This window comes from Eschrichtius robustus, chromosome 3 (assembly GCF_028021215.1).
Source record: "Eschrichtius robustus isolate mEscRob2 chromosome 3, mEscRob2.pri, whole genome shotgun sequence".
NCBI classification, from domain to species: domain Eukaryota; kingdom Metazoa; phylum Chordata; class Mammalia; order Artiodactyla; family Eschrichtiidae; genus Eschrichtius; species Eschrichtius robustus.
The window spans coordinates 88,427,215-88,453,203 of NC_090826.1; the positions used below are offsets into that span (position 1 = coordinate 88,427,215).

The window sequence follows — 25,989 nt, forward strand, 5'->3', positions numbered from 1 at the left end:
TCCAAACTTTCCTCCCAGGTATTGATTCTACTTTTTCAGCATCTCAATTTTCTTCTTCCCTTTTTCATTCCTGTGCTGAACGTGGCTTCTCTTTCCTCTTCTTACTTGCGCTATAGCGGTGGCTGGACTTGCTGCCCTCAGCCTGTCTCCCTTCCAATAACTCCCCTCCATATTGCTTTTTAAAGCCAGAGGTATTGTGTATTCTTTTCCCTCAGAAATACTTGGTGACTCTCTATTGAATCCAGAATAAATTTAAAATTATTTAGGGTAGTATCCAAAACTCGTCAAAATTTGTAGCTGTCCATGGCTCCAATCAGATCAACATGTCCCTTTCATTCTTTTTTAAAAAATTACTTTATCCCACATATTCTATTTTTTAGCTAAACCATAGTAGTTACTTTGAAATGTAGTTTCTGAACATGTTCTATGCCTACCTGTCTTGGTCTTTGTTTACATCCTTTCTTCCTGCAAGGAAGGCCTTCCTTACCATCTTCGTAGAAATTATACTTATTCTTTAATGCGACCTCCTTCTTTAAAAACTTTTTAAAAATTGAGATGTAATTGACATATAACTGTATTAGTTTCCAGTGTACAACATAATAATTTTTTAAAAGTAAATTTATATATTTATTTTGGCTGTGTTGGGTCTTCATTACTGTGCACGGGCTTTCTCTAGTTGTGATGAGCGGGGGCTACTCTTCGTTGCAGTGCGCGGGCTTCTCATTGTGGTGGCTTCTCTTGTTGTGGAGCACGGGCTCTAGGAGCATGGGCTTCAGTAGTTGTAGCACACAGGCTCAGTAGTTGTGGCTCGCGGGCTCTAGAGCACAGGGTCAGTAGTTGTGGCGCACGGGCTTAGTTGCTCCACGGCATGTGGGATCTTCCGGACAGGGATCGAACCTGTGTCCCCTGCATTGGCAGGCGGATTCTTAACACTGCGCCACCAGGGAAGTACCTCAGTTTTTCAATCTGAAAAATGAGTGGTACCTCCTTTTACAGATTAAATGAGATTTAAATGAGATGATGCCTGTGAAGCACCTAGCACAATGTCTGATGGGTTGAAGGTGCTCAGTAAATGCTATTTCATTAATTTAACTTCTCTTGTGAAGCTGCAATTATTAGAAAATATTTAATGAGAACCAGTTTCAGCGTGCATTTGTCTTTTATGTATATACAGAGAGACTTAATTGATGAAATCATTCTTCCCTTCAGAGAGTTTACATATTGTGGAGTTTTATTTATTCTTTTATAAATCCAACTAGAGTAAATGACTAATATGTGACAGGCACTGGTAAGGAAATACAATGATGAATAAATGTCAACAAATTAGTTTGGTATTATGAAAGATACCTGCAAAATGGCATGGGAGTATAGTAGAGGGAAGGCTTCAGTTTACTTAGAAGACTTAGGAAAGCTTCACTGAGAGGAGTCTTGTATTGTGAGGTCTGTAGGATATATAGAAGTTCTACAGATAAAGAAAAGGAGGTTTTTTTGTTTGCTTTTTCTTTTTTTATGAAGGATATTTGTTCAAAGGATGCATGAAGAACAACTGTTTGAGATCAGTAATATTTTATGACAGGAAATTTAGGTTGGGGCCAGATTATGAGGGGCTGTTTTAAGTGAAGGAGTTTGTACTGTATCTTCTATTTGGTAGGGAGTCAGTTTAACTTCACACTTAGGGAAGGCATGTGATCAGATCTACATTTTATTAAGATATCTGCTGTATGCAGGATAGATTTAGAGTTGGAAGAGTCTGAAGGCTGTCCCCATCAGTTAGGAAGCAGGGCATGAGATGTATTCATAAACAGAAACAGACTCAACAGACACAGAAAACAAACTTATGGTTACCAAAGGGGAAAGGTGGGGGGAGGGATAAATTAGGAGTTTGAGATTAGCAGATTACAAACTACTATGTATAAAATAGATAAACAACAAGGTTCTACTGTATAGCACAGGGACCTATATTCAATATCTTGTAATAACCTATAATGAAAAAGAATATCTATAAGTATAACTGAATCACTTTGCTATACACCAGAAACTAACACAACGTTGTAAATCAACTATACGTCAATAAAAAAATTTTTTTAAAAAACAAAACATTTGGAAACAAAAAAACAAGAAATAAACTAAAATGTATTCATATTCTATATAGTTAATAAGCCCATAGTATATATAAACTTCTAAGACTATAGGTTTACTTGGGAGTGGTTGCACTCTCAGGTTTAGAAAGGATTTGAATTTTAATAGTGGAATTTTGTCCTTAGGGGAGTGTGGTAATCTTTCATTAATTACCCAAGCACAGTTAACAGCTAGGATTTTTAAAACTTTTAAAATGCTTGACAGTTTGTCAGGCCATAAATAAATAACAGCTCATTTTATGTGTTTTATTAAGTTTCAGTTAAATTATTTTCACTGATAAATACATTTTTCTAAAATTTTTACCATTTGTGAAGGCTGTAAAGAAAAATATTTTAAGGCCCCTTATCTTAAAGGTTTATCCTCAGGCTGAATTAAATAAATAGCTAAACATTATTCTTGATTACCCTAGTACATTTTAATAAACATATAAAAAATTGTTAGAAAATGCTAGAACCCTATTATTAATGTTACTGCTTAAGAATCAATACTATCTTATAGAATAATTATGTTTGACTTTCTGCATATAGGTAGATATATTTCAGATGGCATGTTTTGACACATGTAGTATACCTGAAATTGGACAGTAAATCATGTTTAAAGGAGTCAATTTGAGAATAATCAAATATGGACAGAAAACAAAACTGGAAATTAATTTCTAGCTTATAACCTTTATCTCTGATTACCTACTCTTACTATTTCAGGTTATAAAAACAGACTAATAAAAATATCATCTGTACTTCCTTTTGCCTTTATGTTCTTTAAAATAGCAAAGAAATTGATGTTTTCTAAAATCAGCTGTAGTAGAATTACTTTGTAATGTTGGTCAAGTCTTTACCTTCCCTATAGAAATGTTATTATTATTGTTATTTTTTGGTTTCTCTTTTTTTTTAACATCTTTATTGGAGTATAATTGCTTTACAATGGTGTGTTAGTTTCTGCTTTATAACAAAGTGAATCAGTTATACGTATACATATGTTCCCATATCTCTTCCCTCTTGCGTCTCCCTCCCTCCCACCCTCCCTAAGAAATGTTATTATTAATCATTTAGTTTTGGGCTAAAGTGAATGGGCTTCAGATTTCCCTGATGGATGATCACTAGACTAATATCTCATTTTTTTTGGTATCCTTGATTTGTTACTGAGTTTGGCATTTATTTTTAAAAAAAAATTTTTTAGCACATACTATGTGCCAGGAACTGTTCTATGCACTTTTCAGTATAATCCAGTTTTCCTGATAACTTATTAATTCTTTTGAGTACTGAAAACTTAATTTTAACCAGTCTTCTTCCCACACGTATTAAATGCATTCTTCCTGACTAGACATGGACTGGGGACCAATTACATTTTTTCAGTATAGACCCAGATGCTTGTATTGGTTTCTGGGGGCTACTGTAACAAATTACCACAGATTTGGTTGCTTAAAATAAGAGAAATGTATTCTCCCACAGTTCTGGAGGCCAGAAATCCAAAATCAGTATCATTGGGCTGATATCAAAGTGTCAGAGGGACTATGCTCCCTCTGGAGGCTCTAGGAGAGAATCTGTTCCTTTTTTTCATCCAGTTTTTGGTGGCTGCCAACATTCCTTGGTTTGTGGGTGCATCACTCCAGTCTTCAAGCCCAGCATCTTCAAATCTCTTTTTGCTCCATCTTTACATTGCCTTCTTCTCTTGAGTATCTGTATTTTCCTCTTCTGTCTCTTATGAGGACACTTATGTTGGCATTTAGGCCTCACTTAGCTAATGCAGAATAATTTTCCCGTCTCAAGATCCTTAACTTAATTTCATCTGCAAAATTCCCTTTTCCAAATAAGGTAACATTTACAGGTTTTAAGGATTAGGACCTGTTGCTCAGTAGGGTCAGCAGTTGGGAAGAGTTGACCTAAAGCAGGGAAGGGAGGATAACTGGAACCTGCCGGCACCTTTGTTTCTGTTTCACCACATTTAACTGAGAATCATCTGGAGTAATGGCTCTTGCTTCACTTCTGCCTTCCAGATCTTGTGCAGGTTTTGTGTTTAGCCAATTCTGACCTGGCACCATATAGAGAAGGGGATTTGCGGAAATGTGTTTGCGTTTAACCAAGTTGATACAGTAATAATACAAGGACCATAATTTCCCTATGATATTTTCCTATGTCATATCAGTTTACACCCTTATACTGTTCCTTAAATTATTTGAATAATATGTGTCTTCCATGCTAGAGGATAAGCTCTATGAAGAAACAGATTATATTTGTTTTGTTCATCATTGTGTATCCAGTGCTCACCATAGTTCCTGACCATAGTTAGTATTTAAATATTGATGGTGAATTGTGTGATACCTTTATTTTCTACTTCTGACCCGCATCTCCTGAGTCTTGAAACTTTACTAATGGTTAGTGCCTGTGGACCTGTCATGGAGGAGGAATTTTTCCTCTACTCTTCTAGGTTCTTCTGGCCCGTCTAAGAATTAAATTGACATGAGACAGATTGAGGAGAAAAATCACACAAAAGTTTAATAACATGTATACATGGGAGAGACCCAGGAAAACTGAGTAACTTGTTAAAATGGCTGAAACCCTCACATACCATCTGCAGCTAAAGACAAGAGAGGATGTTGGGGGTAGTGGTTTGAGGCTTCAAAGGGGAGGAAAGCAATTGACATGGAGATGGAAAAGCAAAAGTTTGGTAAATAAATGTTGCTGGGCCATGCAGAGACAGTGGGACACAGAGTGGACTCTGATCTCTAGACTCTGTCTAGAGTTTCCCTCCACCACACATAGCCCATATTCTTAATTCTTTGCAGATATCTCTGGTGATACTGTGGGAACAGGCCCTCTATCTAATTTTTTTTTTTTTTTTATCAGTTAGGGGAAAGGTCAAAGATCTTGCTGAGTCTTTAGGGCCTTCACTGTTTCCAGCTTGAAATAACCCACATGCCAAAGAGATATTTTGGCGTGACAAGTTTTGCTACCCTACAGATCCTACCTGGATTGTACAGTAGTCTCTGTTCTTCGTAGAATACCTATAACATCAGCCTTTAGCTGTAAGTGGTGGGAAGAGACCATAGCAGAAAGTGGTTGAGCAGAATAGCACAGGGGTGGGGAAATGAGAGGGTGAGAAAGGAGTACGTTTTTACATGGCACCTCACATTAGAAGGGGATCTTAGGGCTATATTTATTAGGTCTTTATGTTTTCCCAGTCATTGACATTATGTAAAGAGTACAATAATACTGAACAATTTATAATCTAAAAATCAGAATGCAAATAGGTTTTATGTTTGTTAAGTTGAAGAAATATTTGAGTACTATTGATTTTATCTGAATGTAGGAGTGGAAATTCTGCAGTCTATAAAAGAACAAGTTAAAAATTGACAGTACTGTAACTTACATACAAGTGATATTGTCTTTTGTAAACAGGTACCTGACACCTTGAGGAAGAAAAGGAAGGAGAAACAATAAAAAGTTGTTTAACTTAGAATGTAATAGGAACCATAGAATGTAAAGAGTCAGTTGTTAAGTGTTATCAAGCAGGATTTTGCTTTTCTAAAGCACTTAAGAGTGAACTTAAGTTCACTAACTTAGTGGAGGTTATTATTCTTATTGTAGAAACAAAATTGACTATATCAATAATGTAAAGTACCTTTAATTCATATTTCTTTCACTTTTATAAATAAGATTTTGGGTTTTCCACAGGATTATTATGGACTTCAAGTACAACATATTGTTGCTACTTTTGGGGAATACTGTCTCTACTTCTGAGATAGTTTGGCAAGAAGATATATAAATGCCAGTGTCAGAAGTAAAGCCAGTTGTGATGAATTTTGTCATTATTTAGCACACAGTTATAGGTTGCAGTTTTAAAGTTTTGGCATCATGGAAGATAATGAACAAAAAATTGCAGCTGAGGTCAGCATTACTTTTTCTGTTCATGTACTTGGAAAAACTTTAAAAGGTTTGTTTTTATACCAATAGCTGTTTCTGACTAGTGTAATGTGAATTTATATTTGCATAGCACTTTAAAATGTGTGTGTTTTCATATGTACTCTATTGTGTCATTAACCTGAAATAGATTATAATATTACACTTAGTATATTTCAGAACTAATGTTTAGAAAATGTAAATATAGCTCACTCTAAAAATCTTAAATTAGAAATTTAACCTTTTGTTTTTATAATAGAAGGAAAATTGATTTGCAGAATTACTTAGGTACTTAGTAGTCTTTAAAAATCTATATAAATTTTTTTTTTTTTAAGTTGCTAGTCTCTTTCCTGCCTAAAGGAGTTCCTTTAGCATTTGTTGCAAAGCTGGTCTGGTGATGCTGAATTCTCTTAGCTTTCGCTTTTCTGTAAAGCTTTTGATTTCTCTGTCAAATCTGAATGAGAGCCTTGCTGGGTAGATTATTCTTGGTTGTAGTTTCTTCCCTTTCATCTCTTTAAATATATCATGCCACTCCCTTCTGGCTTGCAGAGTCTCTGCTGAGAAATCAGCTGATAACCTTATGGGAGTTCCCTTATATGTTATTTGTCATTTTTCCCTTATTGCTTTTATTATTTTTTTTGCCTTTAATTTTTGTCAATTTGATTACTGTGTGTCTCTGTGTGTTTGTTTCTCCTTGGGTTTATCCTGCCTGGGACTCTCTGTGCTTCCTGGACTTGGTTGACTGTTTCCTTTCCCATGTTAGGGAAGTTTTCAGCTATTATCTCTTCAAATATTTTCTCGGGTCCTTTCTCTCTGTCTTCTCCTTCTGGGACCCCTATAATGCAAATGTTGGTGTGTTTAATGTTGTCCCTGAGGTCTCTTAGGCTGTCTTCATTTCTTTTCATTCTTTTTTCTTTATTCTGTTCTGCGGCAGTGATTTCCACCATTCTGTCTTCCAGGTCACTTATCCATTCTTCTGCCTCAGTTATTCTGCTATTGATTCCTTCTAGTGTATTTTTCATTTCAGTTATTGTATTGTTCATCTCTGTTTGTTTGTTCTTTAGTTCTTCTAAGTCTTCGTTAAACATTTCTTGCATCTACTCAGTCTTTGCCTCCATTCTTTTTCCCAGATCCTGGATCATCTTCACTATCATTATTCTGTATACTTTTTCTGGAAGGTTGCCTATCTCCACTTCATTTAGTTGTTCTGGGGTTTTATCTTGTTCCTTTATCTGGGACATAATCTTCTGCCTTTTCATTTTGTCTGACTTTATGTGATTGTGGTTTTCATTCTGCAGGCTGCAGGATTGTAGTTCTTGCTTCTGCTGTCTGCCCTCTGGTGGATGAGGCTATCTAAGAGGGACTGGGTCTTGCTCTGGTGGGCAGGGCCGTGCTCAGTAAAACTTTAATCCACTTGTCTGCTCATGGGTGAGGCCGTGTTCCCTCCCCTGTTAGTTGTTTGGCCTGAGGCAACCCAGCACTGGAGCCTACAGGCTGTATGGCAGGGCTAATGGTGCTCTCTGGGAGGGCTCATGCCAATGAGTACTTCCCAGAACTGCTGCTGCCAGTGCCCTTTTCCCCACAGTGAGCCTCAGCTGCCCGCTGCCTCTGCAGGAGACCCTCCAACACTAGCAGGTAGATTTGGTTCAGTCTCCTATGGGGTCACTCCTCCTTTTCCCTGGGTCCTGGTGCACACATGACTTTGTGTGTGCCCTCCCAGAGTGGAGTCTCTGTTTCCCCCAGTCCTGCGGAAGTCCTGCAATCAAATCCTGCTGGCCTTCAAAGTCAGAGTCTCTGGGGATTCCTACTCCTGTTGCCAGACCCTCAGGCTGGGAAGCCTGAAGCGAGCCTCAAAACTTTCACTCCAGTGGGAGAACTTCTGTGGTATAATTGTTCTCCAGTTTGTGGGTCGCCCACCTGGTGGGTATGGGATTTGATTTGATTTGATTGTGATTGCACCCCTCCTACCATCTCACTGTGGCTTCTCCTTTGTCTTTGGATGTGAGGTATCTTTTTTGGTGGGTTCCAGTGTCTTCCTGTTGATGGTTGTTCAGCAGTTAGTTGTCATTTTCGGTGCTCTCGCAGGAGGAGGTGAGCACATGGCCTTCTACTCCACCATCTTGAACCAATCTCTCTATATAAATTTTATTACAATTTAAAGACATTGACTAAAGATTTAGTTTTGTGGAACTTTTAGTGACTGAAGACATAACAGCAAAATACAGATATTATTGTCTCAGTAGAATAATGGGCTTCATACACAGACCTAAAGATTATACATGTAACCTATTGGATATAATGTAGCCAAGACTGATTTTCAGATTTACCTACAAGTACCTATCTCTGTTTGAAAAGATAAATAGAAATTATTAGTATATAGTGTTTTGAATATTTCAGAACTTAGTTAATGCATATCTAGTGCAATAATGGTGGTATATAAACAACTAATTTCTCACTAACCCTGATTAATATAAGGGTGGAAGTAGTAGTAGTGTGCATTAATGATACATATACTTTATGTAATGTATATTTTTTAAATGTTTAAGGCCTGTAAAGTAACTCAGAATTGGCTGACAAAGCACTGTAAAGGCAAGGATCTTAGGGAGCGACTTTAATGGAAATGAGGGATATGTAATTAGCATATCAAATGTACTTAAATTATACCTTCTAGCATGTTTTAAAAACCTTTTTTTCCCCCTTAAGAGTAATAAATACTGAGAATTTTTTTGAACTCTTAATAAGCTTACTAATATTTTTTGCACACAATTCTAACCAAGTCATCATCAAATCCAAATGAATGGAGCTTATTAGATGAATGAAGTTTTTGTTGTACATTTTTCTTTCAAGAGGTGAGAAGGGATTTAAAAATAATAAAATTCAACTTTGTAAATATCACACTTATCTAACAATTCAGGAGAAAAATAATGATTGGAAAGCAAGTACAAGATCTTTTATAGTGACTAACCAAATCCTGAAATATTCCTGTGCAGAGGACTTTTAGAAGTACTTTTAGCAGTGTGACTGTATCGAATAAGTATGATTATAGTATATACACACATACACAAAAATTATAATTATACATTATTATTATGCAATAATTATACACTAATAATTTTACAATAGTTAATGATTATATATGTTATTTATTACTGTGTGTATACTCAAAGTTTACAATTTAAAAATTGAGACACTTTTAGATGAAAAAATTGAAATTACTTTAATAAAATTGTGTGTGTGTGTATTAGAATTGGAAGAGACCTAAGAAATCATATACAATATTAAATTTTAGCAAAATGACTTGAAATATTTGTAGCTTATATAATATTTAGGAGCTACTTGTTGAAAAAAAATTTTTTTTTGACTTAAACAACAAACATTTATTTCTCACAATTCTGGAGAGTAGGAAGTCCAAGACCAAGGTGCTGGCAAATTCGATGTCTGGTGAGAGCCCTCCTGCTGGTTTATTGTAACTTCACGTGCAGAAGATATAACCGGTCAGTGAGACAGAGAGAGAGAGAGACAGACAAAGAGAATCTCTCTTGTATCTCTTCTTACTCATGAATGATCACGAGGGCTTCACCTTCATGACCTAATTAACTCCCAAAGGCCTCACCTTCAGATACAGTCATATTAGGGATTAGGGCTTCAGCATACAAATTTGGGGAGCACAAACATTCAGTGCATAGCAACCCCCAAGTAAAGTTTAAGACCTTCGAAGAAAGAAGCTGTTCCTTTGCTCTCGTTGGTATCCTCAGTGCCTATGGCCATCCTGAGCACAGAGTGGGTACTTAATTCTTTTCTGAGCAACTGATCGTTTCTGAAGGATAACCTGAGAAAGACCATTTTCAGTTATGCAACATCAGCTCCCCAAATGGCAACTCTTTATCCTTTCTGTCCTCATCCACAGTTTGCTGGTTGGAGCAGTCGCAGTTAGGGAGAGAGATACGGGAGAGAGCCCAACTTCTAAAAACTGTAGAGGAGGGAACAGGTTAGAGCCACTGTGGTGCTCCATTGAAATATCGAGCAGAGCTGCAGGGAATTGTTAATAAAAACAAATCTCTCTTACATTGTCATTATGTACATTTGTACCTTACATATTGTCTGCAGGCTCACCTCTTCTTCCCTGGTAGATATATACTGTTTCCTCAGCAGCATTCTTTTCTTTGTCAAAGTTGACTTCCCCTCTCCAGGTGGTCCAAGTGGGGCTGTCAGTGACATCTCTTCATCACAGTGAGATGCACTTGACCTATGACGGTTAATCAGACTAGCCACTCACCCAGCACAGTAATTTAGTGGAATGAAGCAGAGCCAATTACAATCTTCCGTGAGATTTGCTCTAAGGACACGAGGACATAGAAGGTCTCTCCCCCTTGAATCATATGTTGTGAGAATGTAGGCTTATAGATGCCCTCAGCCATCTCTCCACCGTATCAAGAGACTCTGCCTGTGGAATGAAGCTGGACCTTCTCCTTCCTTCATCTCTATTGTCTCGGTCCTCAATTTTTATTCATATCTTATTGTTTCTCTTCTGTTATGAATGGAGTCATGACTAGTCCATGTTGAGAGCTCAGGGGGGCTGGTCCGTTCCGGTCCCTCCAGTCCTTATCTGCAGGCTGTTTGCACTCCTATTGGATTGGGCACAGTCTCTCAGTTTCTCAAATGGGCATTCTGCACTTTTAGCGAATGTCTGTTGACGGTGTGGGGACTCCCCTATTCTTAGGTCTGAGAGACGTCTGCTCTTTCCCGCTGCTTCCCCCGAAATGGAAGCCGAAAACATCTAGGTCTTACGGCTATCGGTAATCTGTTCCCATCTCCTTGTATTCTGGAGTTAATGGGGATACTTTGTCACCTTTTTGGGTTGTTCATGGATTTTTTATCTTGCTATCTAGTTGTCTATTTCTTTTTTTTTTAATGAATTTATTTATTTATTTTTGGCTGCGTTGGGTCTTCATTGCTGCGTGTGGGCTTTCTCTAGTTGCAGTGAGTGGGGGCTACTCTTCGTTGTGGTGCATGGGCTTCTCACTGCGGTGGCTTCTCTTGCTGCGGAGCACGGGCTGTAGGTGTGCGGGCTTCAGTAGTTGTGGCTCGCGGGCTCTAGAGTACAGGCTCAGTAGTTGTGGCGCACGAGCTTAGTTGCTCCGCGGCATGTGGGATCTTCCTGAACCAGTGCTTGAACCCGTGTCCCCTGCATTGGCAGGCGGATTCTTTTTTTTTTCACTGTATTTTATTTTTACAGGAGATAAATAGACTGACACCAAGCATTGTAAATGGATGACCACAACAAAAGCAACAATGATTGCAATTACCAAACACAAAACACACTCATACTACGTCATAATATTGACATTCAGTCTAGTAATCCTCCACTGTAACAGCTCCTTTACTTTGCAGTGAAAATTGATTTGTATATTCTTTGCCTCTGAGTCCTTGTGGGATTTTTTTTTTTTTAATTCAAACAGAAAGTCACAAAAATTATAATTATCCTCATCAGTTCACTCAGTCCCATGTAATTAATTTTTTTTTCATCTTGATCTTTTGTTAGCACTTTTATGAGTTCATCAGTTTTTCATTAGAGTTCTGAAAATGCTTATTCATTCAGTTCAGCAGTACAGTCAGTTACCAGAAACCTGTACTTGTCAGAGTCTTCACCATGAATTCCTTGAAGATGAAACCCTTTTATAGGAACATATTTGCAAAAGCATCAGAGTACACCCAGAACTGTCTGTAAATGACAAAAGACTTAAAAATGACCACAGTTAAAGATTTGATGAAAGTTCATAATAATGCAATTGACAAGGAAATTTAGTTATTTCTGAGATATACATTTTAAAGTAATAACTAGAATTATGACTTATAACATTATACCAGAACATATAAGATTTTTAGAAATTTCATGTAATGTCTGAAACATTTATATTAACATATTTCCATACAAATAGCCCAATGAAAGTTTAGTATTAGTTGTTTTGTTTGTTTGTTTCTTTATACTGCAGGTTCTTATTAGTCATCAATTTTATACACATCAGTGTATACATGTCAATCCCAATCGCCCAATTCAGCACACCACCATCCCCACCCCACCGCGGTTTTCCCCCCTTGGTGTCCATACGTTTGTTCTCTACATCTGTGTCTCAACTTCTGCCCTGCAAACGGGTTCATCTGTACCATTTTTCTAGGTTCCACATACATGCATTAATATACGATATTTGTTTTTCTCTTTCTGACTTACTTCATTCTGTATGACAGTCTCTAGCTCCATCCACGTCTCAACAAATGACTCAATTTCGTTCCTTTTTATGGCTGAGTAATATTCCATTGTGTATATGTACCACATCTTCTTTATCCATTCGTCTGTCGATGGGCATTTAGGTTGCTTCCATGGCCTGGCTATTGTAAATAGTGCTGCAATGAACATTGGGGTGCATGTGTCTTTTTGAATTACGGTTTTCTCTGGGTATATGCCCAGTAGTGGGATTGCTGGATCATATGGTAATTCTATTTTTAGTTTTTTAAGGAACCTCCATATTGTTCTCCATAGTGGCTGTATCAATTTACATTCCCACCAACAGTGCAAGAGGGTTCCCTTTTCTCCACACCCTCTCCAGCATTTGTTGTTTGTAGATTTTCTGATGATGCCCATTCTAACTGGTGCGAGGTGATACCTCATTGCAGTTTTGATTTGCATTTCTCTAATAATTAGTGATGTTGAGCATCTTTTCATGTGCTTCTTGGCCATCTGTGTGTCTTCTTTGGAGAAATGTCTATTTAGGTCTTCTGCCCATTTTTGGATTGGGTTGTTTGTTTCTTTAATATTGAGCTGAATGAGCTGTTTATATATTTTGGAGATTAATCCTTTGTCTGTTGATTCATTTGCAAATATTTTCTCCCATTCTGAGGGTTGTCTTTTCATCTTGTTTATGGTTTCCTTTGCTGTGCAAAAGCTTTGAAGTTTCATTAGGTCCCATTTGTTTATTTTTGTTTTTATTTCCATTACTCTAGGAGGTGGATCAAAAAAGATCTTGCTGTGATTTATGTCAAAGAGTGTTCTTCCTATGTTTTCCTCTAAGAGTTTTATAGTGTCCGGTCTTATATTTAGGTCTCGAATCCATTTTGAGTTTATTTTTGTGTATGGTGTTAGGGAGTGTTCTAATTTCATTCTTTTACATGTAGCTGTCCAGTTTTCCCAGCACCGCTTATAGAAGAGGCTGTCTTTTTTCCACTGTATATTCTTGCCTCCTTTATCAAAGATAAGGTGACCATATGTGCGTGGGTTTATCTCTGGGCTTTCTATCTTGTTCCATTGATCTATATTTCTGTTTTTGTGCCAGTACCATATTGTCTTGATTACTGTAGCTTTGTAGTATAGTCTGAACTCAGGGAGTCTGATTCCTCCAGCTCCGTTTTTTCCCCTTAAGACTGCTTTGGCTATTTGGGGTCTTTTGTGTCTCCATACAAATTTTAAGATGATTTGTTCTAGTTCCGTAAAAAATGCCATTGGTAATTTGATAGGGATTGCATTGAATCTGTAGATTGCTTTGGGTAGTATAGTCATTTTCACAATATTGATTCTTCCAATCCAAGAACATGGTATATCTCTCCACCTGTTGGTATCATCTTTAATTTCTTTCATCAGTGTCTTATAGTTTTCTGCATACAGGTCTTTTGTCTCCCTAGGTAGGTTTATTCCTAGGTATTTTATTCTTTTTGTTGCAATGGTAAATGGGAGTGTTTCCATAATTTCTCTTTCAGATTTTTCATCATTAGTATATAGGAATGCAAGAGATTTCTGTGCATTAATTTTGTATCCTGCAACTTTACCAAATTCATTGATTAGCTCTAGTAGTTTTCTGGTGGCATCTTTAGGATTCCCTATGTATAGTATCATGTCATCTGCAAACAGTGACAGTTTTACTTCTTCTTTTCCAATTTGTATTCCTTTTAGTTCTTTTTCTTCTCTGATTGCCGTGGCTAGGACTTCCAAAACTATGTTGAATAATAGTGGTGAGAGTGGACATCCTTGTCTCGTTCCTGATCTTAGAGGAAATGCTTCCAGTTTTTCACCATTGAGAATGATGTTTGCTGTGGGTTTGTCATATATGGCCTTTATTATGTTGAGGTAGGTTCCCTCTATGCCCACTTTCTGGAGAGTTTTTATCAGAAATGGGTGTTGAATTTTGTCAAAAGCTTTTTCTGCATCTATTGAGATGATCATATGGTTTTTATTCTTCAATTTGTTAATATGGTGTATCACATTGATTGATTTGCGTATATTGAAGAATCCTTGCATCCCTGGGATAAATCCCACTTGATCGTGGTGTATGATCCTTTTAATGTGTTGTTGGATTCTGTTTGCTAGTATTTTGTTGAGGATTTTTGCATCTATATTCATCAGTGATATTGGTCTGTAATTTTCTTTTTGTAGTATCTTTGTCTGGTTTTGGTATCAGGGTGATGGTGGCCTCATAGAATGTGTTTGGGAATGTTCCTTCCTCTGCAATTTTTTGGAAGAGTTTGAGAAGGATGGGTGTTAGCTCTTCTCTAAATGTTTGATAGAATTCACCTGTGAAGCCATCTGGTCCTGGACTTTTGTTTGTTGGAAGATTTTTAATCACAGTTTCAATTTCATTACTTGTGATTGGTCTGTTCATATTTTCTGTTTCTTCCTGGTTCAGTCTTGGAAGGTTATACCTTTCTAAGAATTTGTCCATTTCTTCCAAGTTGTCCGTTTTATTGGCATAGAGTTGCTTGTAGTAGTCTCTTAGGATGCTTTGTATTTCTGCGGTGTCCGTTGTAACTTCTCCTTTTTCATTTCTAATTTTATTGATTTGAGTCTTCTCCCTCTTTTTCTTGATGAGTCTGGCTAATGGCTTATCAATTTTGTTTATCTTCTCAAAGAACCAGCTTTTAGTTTTATTGATCTTTGCTATTGTTTTCTTTGTTTCTATTTCATTTATTTCCGCTGTGATCTTTATGATTTCTTTCCTTCTGCTAACTTTGGGTTTTGTTTGTTCTTCTTTCTCTGGTTCCTTTAGGTGTAAGTTTAGATTGTTTACTTGAGATTTTTCTTGTTTCTTTAGGTAGGCTTGTATAGCTATAAACTTCCCTCTTAGAACTGCTTTTGCTGCATCCCATAGGTTTTGGATCGTCGTGTTTTCATTGTCATTTGTCTCTAGGTATTTTTTTATTTCCTCTTTGATTTCTTCAGTGACCTCTTGGTTATTTAGTAACGTATTGTTTAGCCTCCATGTGTTTGTGTTTTTTATGTTTTTTTTCCCTGTAATTCATTTCTAATCTCATAGCCTTGTGGTCAGAAAAGATGCTTGATATGATTTCAATTTTCTTAAATTTACTGAGGCTTGATTTGTGACCCAAGATGTGATCTATCCTGGAGAATGTTCCGTGCGCACTTGAGAAGAAAGTGTAATCTGCTGTTTTTGGATGGAATGTCCTATAAATATCAATTAAATCTATGTGGTCTATTGTGTCATTTAAAGCTTCTGTTTCCTTATTTATTTTCATTTTGGATGATCTGTCCATTGGTGTAAGTGAGGTGTTAAAGTCCCCCACTATTATTGTGTTACTGTCGACTTCCTCTTTTATAGCTGTTAGCAGTTGCCTTATGCATTGAGGTGCTCCTATGTTGGGTGCATATATATTTATAATTGTTATATCTTCTTCTTGGATTGATCCCTTGATCATTATGTAGTGTCCTTCCTTGTCTCTTGTAACATTCTTTATTTTAAAGTCTATTTTATCTGATATGAGTATAGCTACTTCAGCTTTCTTTTGATTTCCATTTGCATGGAATATCTTTTTCCATCCCCTCACTTTCAGTCTGTATGTGTCCCTAGGTCTGAAGTGAGTCTCTTGTAGACAGCATATATATGGGTCTTGTTTTTGTATCCATTCAGCCAGCCTGTGTCTTTTGGTTGGAGCATTTAATCCATTCACGTTTAAGGTAATTATCAATATGTATGTTCCTATGACCATTTTCTTAATTGTTTTGGGTTTGTTTTTGTAGGTCGTTTTCTTCTCTTGTGTTTCCCACTTAGAGAAATTCCTTTAACATTTGTTGTAGAGCTGGTTTGGTGGTGCTGAATTCTCTTAGCTTTTGCTTGTCTGTAAAGCTTTTGATTTCTCCATCAAATCTGAATGAGATCCTTGCCGGGTAAAGTAATCTTGGTTGTAGGTTCTTCCCTTTCATCACTTTAAGTATATCATGCCACTCCCTTCTGGCTTGTAGAGTTTCTGCTGAGAAATCAGCTGTTAACCTTATGGGAGTTCCCTTGTATTTTATTTGTCGTTTTTCCCTTGCTGCTTTCAATAATTTGTCTTTGTCTTTAATTTTTGCCACTTTGATTACTATGTGTCTTGGCGTGTTTCTCCTTGGGTTTATCCTGTATGGGACTCGCTGCGCTTCCTGGACTTGGGTGGCTATTTCCTTTCCCATGTTAGGGAAGTTTTCGACTATAATCTCTTCAAATATTTTCTCTGGTTCTTTCTCTCTCTCTTCTCCTTCTGGGACCCCTATAATGCGAATGTTGTTGCATTTAATGTTGTCCCAGAGGTCTCTTAGGCTGTCTTCATTTCTTTTCATTCTTTTTTCTTTAGTCTGTTCCGCAGCAGTGAATTCCACCATTCTGTCTTCCAGGTCACTTATCCGTTCTTCTGCCTCAGTTATTCTGCTATTGATTCCTTCTAGTGTAGTTTTCATTTCAGTTATTGTATGATTCATCTCTGTTTGTTCTTTAATTCTTCTAGGTCTTTGTTAAACATTTCTTGCATCTTCTCCATCTTTGCCTCCATTCTTATTCTGAGGTCCTGGATCATCTTCACTATCATTATTCTGAATTCTTTTTCTGCAAGGTTGCCTATCTCCACTTCATTTAGTTGTTTTTCTGGGGTTTTATCTTGTTCCTTCATCTGGTATATAGCCCTCTGCCTTTTCATGTTGTCTGTCTTTCTGTGAATGTGGTTTTTGTTCCACAGGCTACAGGATTATAGTTTTTCTTGCTTCTGCTGTCTGCCCTCTGGTGGTTGAGGCTATCTAAGAGGCTTGATGGGAGGTTCTGGTGGTGGGTAGAGCTGACTGTTGCTGTGGTGGTCAGAGCTCAGTAAAACTTTAATCCACTTGACTGTTGATGGGTGGGGCTGGGTACCCTCCCTGTTGGGTGTTTTGCCTGAGGCAACGCAACACTGGAGCCTACCTGGGCTGTTTGGTGGGGCTAATGACAGACTCCGGGAGGGCTCACGCCAAGGAGTACTTCCCAGAACTTCTGCTGCCAGTGTCCTTGTCCCCACGGTGAAACAGAGCCACCCCCCGCCTCTGCAGGAGACCTTCCAACACTAGCAGGTAGGTCTGGTTCAGTCTCCCCCGGGGTCACTGCTCCTTCCCCTGGGTCCTGATGTGCACACTATTTTGTGTGTGCCCTCCAAGAGTGGGGTCTCTGTTTCCCCCAGTCCTGTTGAAGTTTTGCAATCAAATCCCACAAGCCTTCAAAGTCAGATTCTCTATGAATTCCTCCTCCCGTTGCTGGACCCCCCGGTTGGAAAGCCTGACGTGGGGCTCAGAACCTTCACTCCAGTGGGTGGACTTCTGTGGTATAAGTGTTCACCAGTCTGTGAGTCACCCACCCACCAGTTATGGGATTTGATTTTACTCTGATTGCGCCCCTCCTACCATCTCATTGTGGCTTCTCCTTTGTCTTCGCATGTGGGGTATCTTTTTTGGTGAGTTCCAGTGTCTTCCTGTCGATGATTTTCCAGCAGCTAGTTGTGATTCTGGTGTTCTCACAAGAGGGAGTGAGAGCACGTCCTTCTACTCCGCCATCTTGGTTAATCCTGAAAATTTTAAAGAAAACTTTTAAATAAATCTTTAAAAGGAAAAGAAAGGATCTTAAATATTCATCAGTAGGAGAATGGGTAAATAGAAGGTCTGCTTATTTGTTGGAATAATATAGAGTTATTTAAAGCAATGAACTAGGTCTGTATATCAATGTAGACAGCAAGACAATGCTGAATAAAGTAAGGAAGATGCTGAATAATGTATACAGTTTGATACCATGTATGTATATTAAAATATTTAGGGTTACAGATATTTCTGTATAGGTGTATAAAATTTTAAAAGTGCACTGAAATACATACTCCAAATGCATGATAATAGGGGAGGGGAAAAGGAATAGGACTTAGAGTTTGGCTTAAAGGGGACTTTAACTGTAGTGTTTTATTCCTTTAAAAAAGGAAAGGTAAGCAAACGTGACAAGATTGACACTTGTTAATTCTGGGTGGTAGAATCATGGATGTTTGTTATATTCTTGGTACTTTATTGTATTTTTAAAATCCATTTTTTTCCCTCAAGAAAGATCTATTATTTTTTAGGAGAATTTGGAACTTTGTGATTACAAGACTAGTTTCTGTATAACTAAGAATCCCCAAAAGTTGTTGAAATCCTTTCAGTGGGAATATGAAATGGTCTAGGTACTTTATTTTACCTTGCTGCTAACATCCTTGAGTTTAGGGATTTCCAAAAAACTTAAGAAAAATTGACAGAATCTATATCAAAATATCATTAGATGTCTTTGAGTGGTGAGATTATGGTTCAAATTTTTACTTATTAATATAATTTTTAAGTTTATTAATTTTTTTCTCACTAAGAATATACTACTTTTTTAAAGTAAATAAAATAATAAATGTCTTTTTAGAGAAACCAGAACAAACGAAAACAAAGGAAAGCAATCCGAATGAAATAGTGCCATTTACTCTAGTGATCAGGAAGAATACATTTTTCAGGTCTTAGCTGTTAAGGTAAAAGTGGAGCATCTAAGCATCCTGTCTCTTTCACACTGCTGTAAATCTGAGAGCCTCACTGAACTCCAAGTGGGTTTAGGGAGCTTAGTAATTGGGGTCTTTAATGGAACACGGGTAGTAATTTGTTGACTGGTTCATGACTTTTTGACAGTAAACTGAATGAGGCTCCATTTGTGAAAGAACCTAACAGTTTCTTATTATTGATATAAAAGTTTCTTGGATAGGAAATTTTTATGAAACAAAGAATAATCTGGAAACCAGAGGATTGGCAACACCTGAAAGGATAAAAGAAGGGGAATTCAGCGGTAAGAGGAAAAAAATGTAGGAGACTGAAATTAAATCTTAAACATGAAATGGGTAAAAGATTGTTTTCAATTATAATGAGAAAATATTGTAGACTTTAAAATGAAGAAACAATGTTAATCTTATAAATTATAGAGGTGGAACATAATCTTTGTTTTGGTCTATTTCGTGTTTATGTATTTGCTTTGCATTTAGGGGTTGTATTAAGTGAAAGTACTAACTTTTACCTATATTGTACTAAGTGAAAGTACTAACTTTTACCTATATTGTACTCCAACCAAACTAAGTATTTGTATATCTTAGAAATACTAGTATTTTGAACTTTTTCATTTTGAGTTTTTTCTTCCCTTAGGCAGAATTGTAAATTAAATTGTAATTCTTTACAGGTGATCTAGTGCAAATGAGCGTGTGTTTGCATGTATTTTACTTCTTGACTTCATATTAGAAAAGCAACGCCGTTCTTTCCTCCTATGTGTTTCCTCTACTCCTCATACAGAATACTTCACTTCTGACACTTCTGGTCATCACATGTATGCGAGGTTTTTCCCCACACCAAGCAATTCTCTGCAACACCAGCTGGATGTCCTACTTCAATTCTCACACTGTCTGTCTGGAGATGGTATCAGATCCCACACGTTAAGGGCTCAGTCCCACAAGACTGCTCCCACCCCACTTCATATGCCAATCACAAGTAGTAGGTCCTCAGGTTAGGCACAACTTCTGTCTGACTTGGACTTGGCTACAAATCAGAGGTTCTCACGACCTTCTCCTCATGTTTGATTAAATTGCTATAGTGGCTCACAGAACTCAGGGAAACACTTATGTTTACCAGTTTATTAAAGGATATGATAAAGGATACAGATGAACAGTCAGATGAAGAAATATATAGGGCAAGGTCTGGGAAGGTCCCCAGCATGGGAACTTCTGTCCCCATGGAATTGGGGTGCCTCACCTTCCCTGTGTGGATGTGTTCACCAACTTGGAGGCCCTCTGAACCCTATATAGTATCGTGATTTTATGGAGGCTTCATGATGTAGGCAAAATGGATCATTAACTCCATTTTCAGCCCTTTTGCCTTCTCAAGAGAATGGGGAGTAGGGGAGCTTGGGGAATGGGGCTGAAAATTCTAAGCCTCTAATCATGGATTGTTCTTTCTGGTGAGCAGCTCTCTTCAGAAGCCATCCAGAAGCCTGCCCAAATTTGCCTCACTAGAACAAAAGACACTTCTATCACCCAGAAAATTACAAGGGTTTCAGGAGCTCTGTGTCAGGAACTGGGGTCAAAGACCAAATATTAGAACAAAAGATGCTCCTAGTGCTCTTATCACTTAGGAAATTACAAGCGTTTCAGGAGCCCTGTGTCAGGAGCCAGCACCAGAGACCAATATACATGTCTTCCTATTATCTCACAGACTTAGAAAAACAAAACAAAACATTGTGAGAGACTAAAAATATTACGAACTGTATTATCACAGTGAATGTTTATATTGATGTTGTATGTACTTGGAAATGGAAAAGCAAAATTGTACAAATAGTGTATCCTGGCTTAGAATCTGACCTTTAAATTTTCATTTGAAAAGAAATCAGAGTATTGCTGTTATAACACATACATTATGGTCTTAGTTGTACAGAATAAACAAAAGACTTTCTTGAACAGGTTTGAAATAATTGTTTGACATTTTCCAGGAAAATCAGATGCATGTGCCAAATGTAGACTGCTGGCAACTTGTTCTCCTTTTATACAGAGATAAAGGCCACCAGGAAGTCTTTTGAAATTCTACAGTAGCTTGTAATGGGATCTGCGGAACTTGATATTTAACTTTATAACTGTTATTTTCAATTAATAATTATAAGACCTTGAACAAGTCATCTAACTTCTCTGTTCACTATTTTCTTTATTTTAAAATGAAGATATTGTACTAGATGATTTCTAAAGCATCTTGTACTTCTAAAATGCTATAATTTTATTTCACATTAGGATTCTTCTGCTAATGCAGATTTATAAAAATGAGATAGTTGGTTGATAAAGTGGTTGTGGCATTTTACATTCCCACTAGCAAAGTTGAGAGTTCTATTTGTTCTAAATCCTCTTCAACACTTGGTAGCATCAATTTTTAAGATTTCAGCTATTTTAATAGGTGTATAATGTTATCTCATTGTGGCTTTAATTTGTATTTCTCTAATGACTGTGATGTTGAACATCTTTTCATGTGCATATTAGCCATTCATTTATCTTTTTTTGGTGAAATATCTATTGACATCTTTTGTCCATTTTAATTTGGGTTGTTTGTCTTCTACTCATTGTGTTGTAAGAGTTCTGTATGCATTCATTGTGTTGTAAGAGTTCTGTATACATTCTAGATACAAGACCATGGTCAGATTTTTGTGTTGAGAATATTTTCTCCCATGATGTGGTTTGCCTTTCATTATTTTTACAGTGTCTTTGGAAGAGTAGATTTAAATTTTGATGATGTCCAATTTTTCCATATTTTTCTTTTATGGTTTGTGCTTTTTGTATCCTAAGAAATCTCAACCTATTTTTATGTGGCTATGATTTTCTCCTATGTTTTCTTCCTGAATATTTATAGTTTTAGCTTTTTTAAAAATAAATTTATTTATTTAATTTATTTTTGGCTGTGTTGGGTCTTCGTTGCTGGGTGTGGGCTTTCTCTAGTTGCAGCGAGCGGGGGCTACTCATTGCGGTGGCTTCTCTTGTTGCGGAGCACGGTCTCCAGGCGCGTGGGCTCAGTAGTTGTGGCACATGGGCTCTAGAGCGCAGGCTTAGTATTTGTGGCACACAGGCTTAGTTGCTCCGCAGCATGTGGGATTTTCCCGGACCAGGGTTCGAACCCGTGTCCCCTGCATTGGCAGGCGGATTCATAACCACTGCACCACCAGGGAAGTCCCTGTTCTGGACTTCATTCTATCCCATTGACCTATTCTTTTGTCCTTATGTCAATATCAGTCTTAATTATTAGGGCTTTATAGTAAGTCTGGAATGTCAGTAGTTTAACTCCTTCCACTTTATTCTTCCTTTTCAAAATTGTTTTGCTGGTCTAGGTCCTTTGTATTTTCCTATAAATTTTAAAATCGATATCAATTTCTACCAAAAAAAACCTTCAGAGATTTTGTTTGAGATTGAATCTTTAGATAAATTTGAAGCAAAGGATGTGACCTGGGTTGGAGAGGCAGTTGACTGATCATGCACACTACATTAAGTCCTTCCTTGAAGGAGGATCTTAGTGGAGCATCTCCAAGTCTACAGAGTTACAGTGGTTGATAGTGTTGTTCAAATCTTCAATATTCTTACTGGGTTTTGTGTGTGTGTATATTCTATCAGTTACTGGGAAAGGTGGGTTAAAATCTCATATTCTGACTGGATTTACCTGTTTTTCCTTTTAGTTCTGTAAGTTTTTGCTTTATGTATTTTGAAGCTATGTTATTAGCACATATACATTTATAATGGTTATATCTTCCTGATGTGTTGATTCTTTTATCATTACAAAGTATCCTTTAATTCTAAAAATAATTCTTATGTAATCTGTTTTGCCTGATATTAATCTAACCCCTCCAACTTTCTCATAGTTATTTTCCTCATGGCTTTTATCATTTTCCACCCTTTTACTTTTTAACATATTTGTATCTTCATATTTAAAGTGAGTGTCTTAGAGTTAATATTAAATTGCTTTAGAAAAAATACAGAAACTTTGCTACTTTTATTATTGGGGGAAGCCAGGTGGAGGGTACATGAGAACGCCTGTACTATTTTTTTCAGCTATGTAAGTCTAAAATTATTTCAGGAATGTTTATAATTGCCTGTTGGTTGGTGCATTTTTGTAGTAACTTCTCTAAAATTCTTGTCTGATAATTCCAACATCTGTATCAACTATGTGTTGTTGTTGTCCTTTGATTGTCCTTATTCATCCTAGTTGAGATTTTTTTTTCTGTCTTTGGAATGATGAGTATACTCATTTTGGATTGTATCCTGGATGTTTTGAGTGTTATGAGACCTTGGTTCCTACTTAAATCGTCTATATTAGTAGGCAGCCACTGGAGAGGGAGGAATGGTGCTGCATCTTCGCTGACATTCCCCTTATATAGGGCAGGAATGGTTGGCAGGGCTCTGCCCCCATAGTCTTTGTGGCTGCATCCTGGTGGGGGATGGGAGGGCCACCACCTCTGTTGTCCTTTGTGCAGGGTTGGGATGGTCAGCAAGGCTCTGCCCCACAGATTATACAGCACTCATTTGGGAGGGTTGCATCCTTCAGGGCTGCTGTCTTCCCAGTCCTTTGGTTGGAGACAGTGGGTTTTTTCTTATGGCTTTTTTGTTGTTGACCTACACCTGTTGGTGGTTCCAGGTTGTAAACTGCTGTCACACCCAGGGTGAGATACATGAATGGCAAATCTCAAGATTTTTTAATCACTCAAGATCTGCAGTCTCTAGCCAGTTTGTCTTATTTTTGTCACCTTTTCAGAGTCTCCTTGTAGTTGCTTTGTCTTTGGTCCAAGGTTTATAGTTGTAATTAGCAGGAAGAGTAGGATGCAGTGCACTTATCTTGTTTGGAACCAGACATCTCTTACTGGTTTTTAAAATATTTATAATTTCTGTATTTTCTGTTTATTTGCCCTGTGTATTTTGTTTTTCAGGCAAATGAAGATAAAACAATGTCAGCCAACCTAAAATACCTTTCCTTGGGAATTTTGGTCTTTCAGACTACCAGTCTGGTTCTAACGATGCGTTATTCTAGGACTTTAAAAGAGGAGGGGCCTCGTTATCTGTCATCTACAGCCGTGGTTGTTGCTGAACTTTTGAAGATAATGGCCTGCATTTTATTAGTCTACAAAGACAGCAGTAGGTATCGAGGTTTTTTAAGTCATTGCAATTTATTTAATTATTTTGCAGTTATTCACATGTGATATATATATATATATATATATAGTATATATGTATAGGTACTTATATATGACATATATATATATTATATATAGGTAACTACACATTTGAACACTTGCATTATTTAAGAACATTTCAATTTTCATTTTATTAAGATGGTTTTAGTCTAGTAATAAAGGTATTTTATTCTTATCTGTTTTGATTCATGTCCTCTGGTTAATGCTGTAAATATGAAACAAAGTTTCTTGCATTTATAATAATTTGAGAGTAAGTAATTTAGAGGAGTAATAATTTTTTTACTAAAGTCAAGCCTTTTTTATTTTATTTGCTGCATGATTAGTCCAGCAGTGACTAATTTGATATAGTTTTTTTAAAAAAAAAAATCTTTATTGAGGGAATTCCCTGGTGGTCCGGTGGTTAGGGCTCCATGTGGTTAGATTATTTGGGGGTACATTAAAATGAAAAACAGACTTTTTTCATGTTTTTATATATCAAACCAAATGAGAAGACAAGCAACAGACTGAGAGAAGGTATTTACATCACAGGTAATCACTAATAATTAATATCCAGAATGTACAAAGAACTCCCACAACTCAATAAGAAAAAGATAAGAAACTCAACAAAAAAGGGACAAAAGATATAAATAGGCAACTCACAGAAGAGAAAACCTGAGTGGCCAATCAATGTATAAAAAGATGTTCAACCTCTCTAGGAATCAGAGAAATCAAATTAAAGCCACAAGACTCAATTCCACTACCCTCATACTGCTAATGAGAAAAATATGTGACAGCATCAATTATTTAAAAATTTAATTTTAAAGATGAGCTAATATTTTATATTTTTTCTGCTAAAACTAAAAAAAAATCTTTTGGTAATTTTTGTTTTACTTACATAATTTTTTTACCATTATTTTAGTCAGGAAAGGCTATCAAGTAGCACTCTTTAGTTATTTTCATTTTGTAAACTAAACATTGTAAATCAACTATACTCCAATAAAAATTAATTTAAAAAAAGCTATTTTCATTTTAAAACTTTTCATAAAGTTTGCAATTTTTTTTATCATCACCTTTTTTGACCATGATTCTTTCTTTCTTTCTTTATTTATTTATGGCTGTGTTGGGTCTTCGTTTCTGTGCGAGGGCTTTCTCTAGTTGCGGCAAGCGGGGGCCACTCTTCATCGCGGTGCGCGGGCCTCTCACTATCGCGGCCTCTCTTGTTGCGGAGCACAGGCTGCAGACGCGCAGGCTCAGTAATTGTGGCTCACGGGCCTAGCTGCTCCGTGGCATGTGGGATCTTCCCAGACCAGGGCTCAAACCCGTGTCCCCTGCATTGGCAGGCGGATTCTCAACCACTGTGCCACCAGGGAAGCCCAAGTTTGCAAGTTTTATGTTGGGAGAGAAAATCATCTGTGAAGTGTATTGTTGGTAAGGTGGTAGGGTTCCTTAGAATTTCTCCTTTCTTTGGGGGTTTATGTATCTCTGAAAGTTCTTTGGGCATTTTTTTGTGATTGATACTGTGGGTTGGCTAGCTCAGAGTCCATTTTTAACTCCTTTCTCCCTTTCTTATCTCTAATGTGGAGAATATAAAAGAAAAGAATTGATTTTCCAGCTCCCTTGTAGCAGGGGGTAGTCATGCAACACACAGTCTTGGTCAGTGAGAGGGAAGAAGATGCCTACTAGGCCACTGTTTCCTCCTCTTCTTTCTTCCTTCCAGAAAGAAGAACCAGAGGTGCATCAGTCAGTTGGTAACCTGTTGCAAAAAATCACGTAGGCAATACATGAAAAGCATGAAAATAAAAAGCCAATATATATACAGAGAGAGCTAGGTCCCTGATGTCATCACGGAGCTGCTGTAGCAGCTTTTGACCTGGACTCATGACATGTGAGACAAATCCCTATGGGTTTGAGCCACTGTTGGTTGGGTTTTCTGTTGTTTGAGCCAAACCCACTTC

General features: G+C 37.2%; 1 protein-coding gene and 1 long non-coding RNA gene across 3 annotated transcripts in view; one reads left to right on the forward strand and one right to left on the reverse strand.

The window, feature by feature from the left end:
• SLC35A3 (solute carrier family 35 member A3) overlaps positions 1-25,989 on the forward strand; it is a 44,644-nt gene that overhangs the window by 1,146 nt on the left and 17,509 nt on the right. The window contains 1 exon segment of the mRNA XM_068540392.1: positions 23,792-23,996. Within this exon segment, the coding sequence (XP_068396493.1) occupies positions 23,792-23,996 (205 nt within the window).
• Positions 16,697-25,989, reverse strand: part of LOC137762441 (uncharacterized) — a 36,686-nt gene continuing 27,393 nt past the window's right edge. Inside the window, exons 7-8 of one of the 2 annotated variants that reach the window (XR_011073549.1) lie at positions 25,105-25,787; positions 16,697-17,876 (exon numbers count right to left, since the gene is read on the reverse strand). This is a non-coding gene — a long non-coding RNA (uncharacterized lncRNA). Of the gene's footprint in view, positions 17,877-24,979; positions 25,788-25,989 lie in introns of those variants that run through there. The other variant, XR_011073548.1, reaches the window with a different exon arrangement.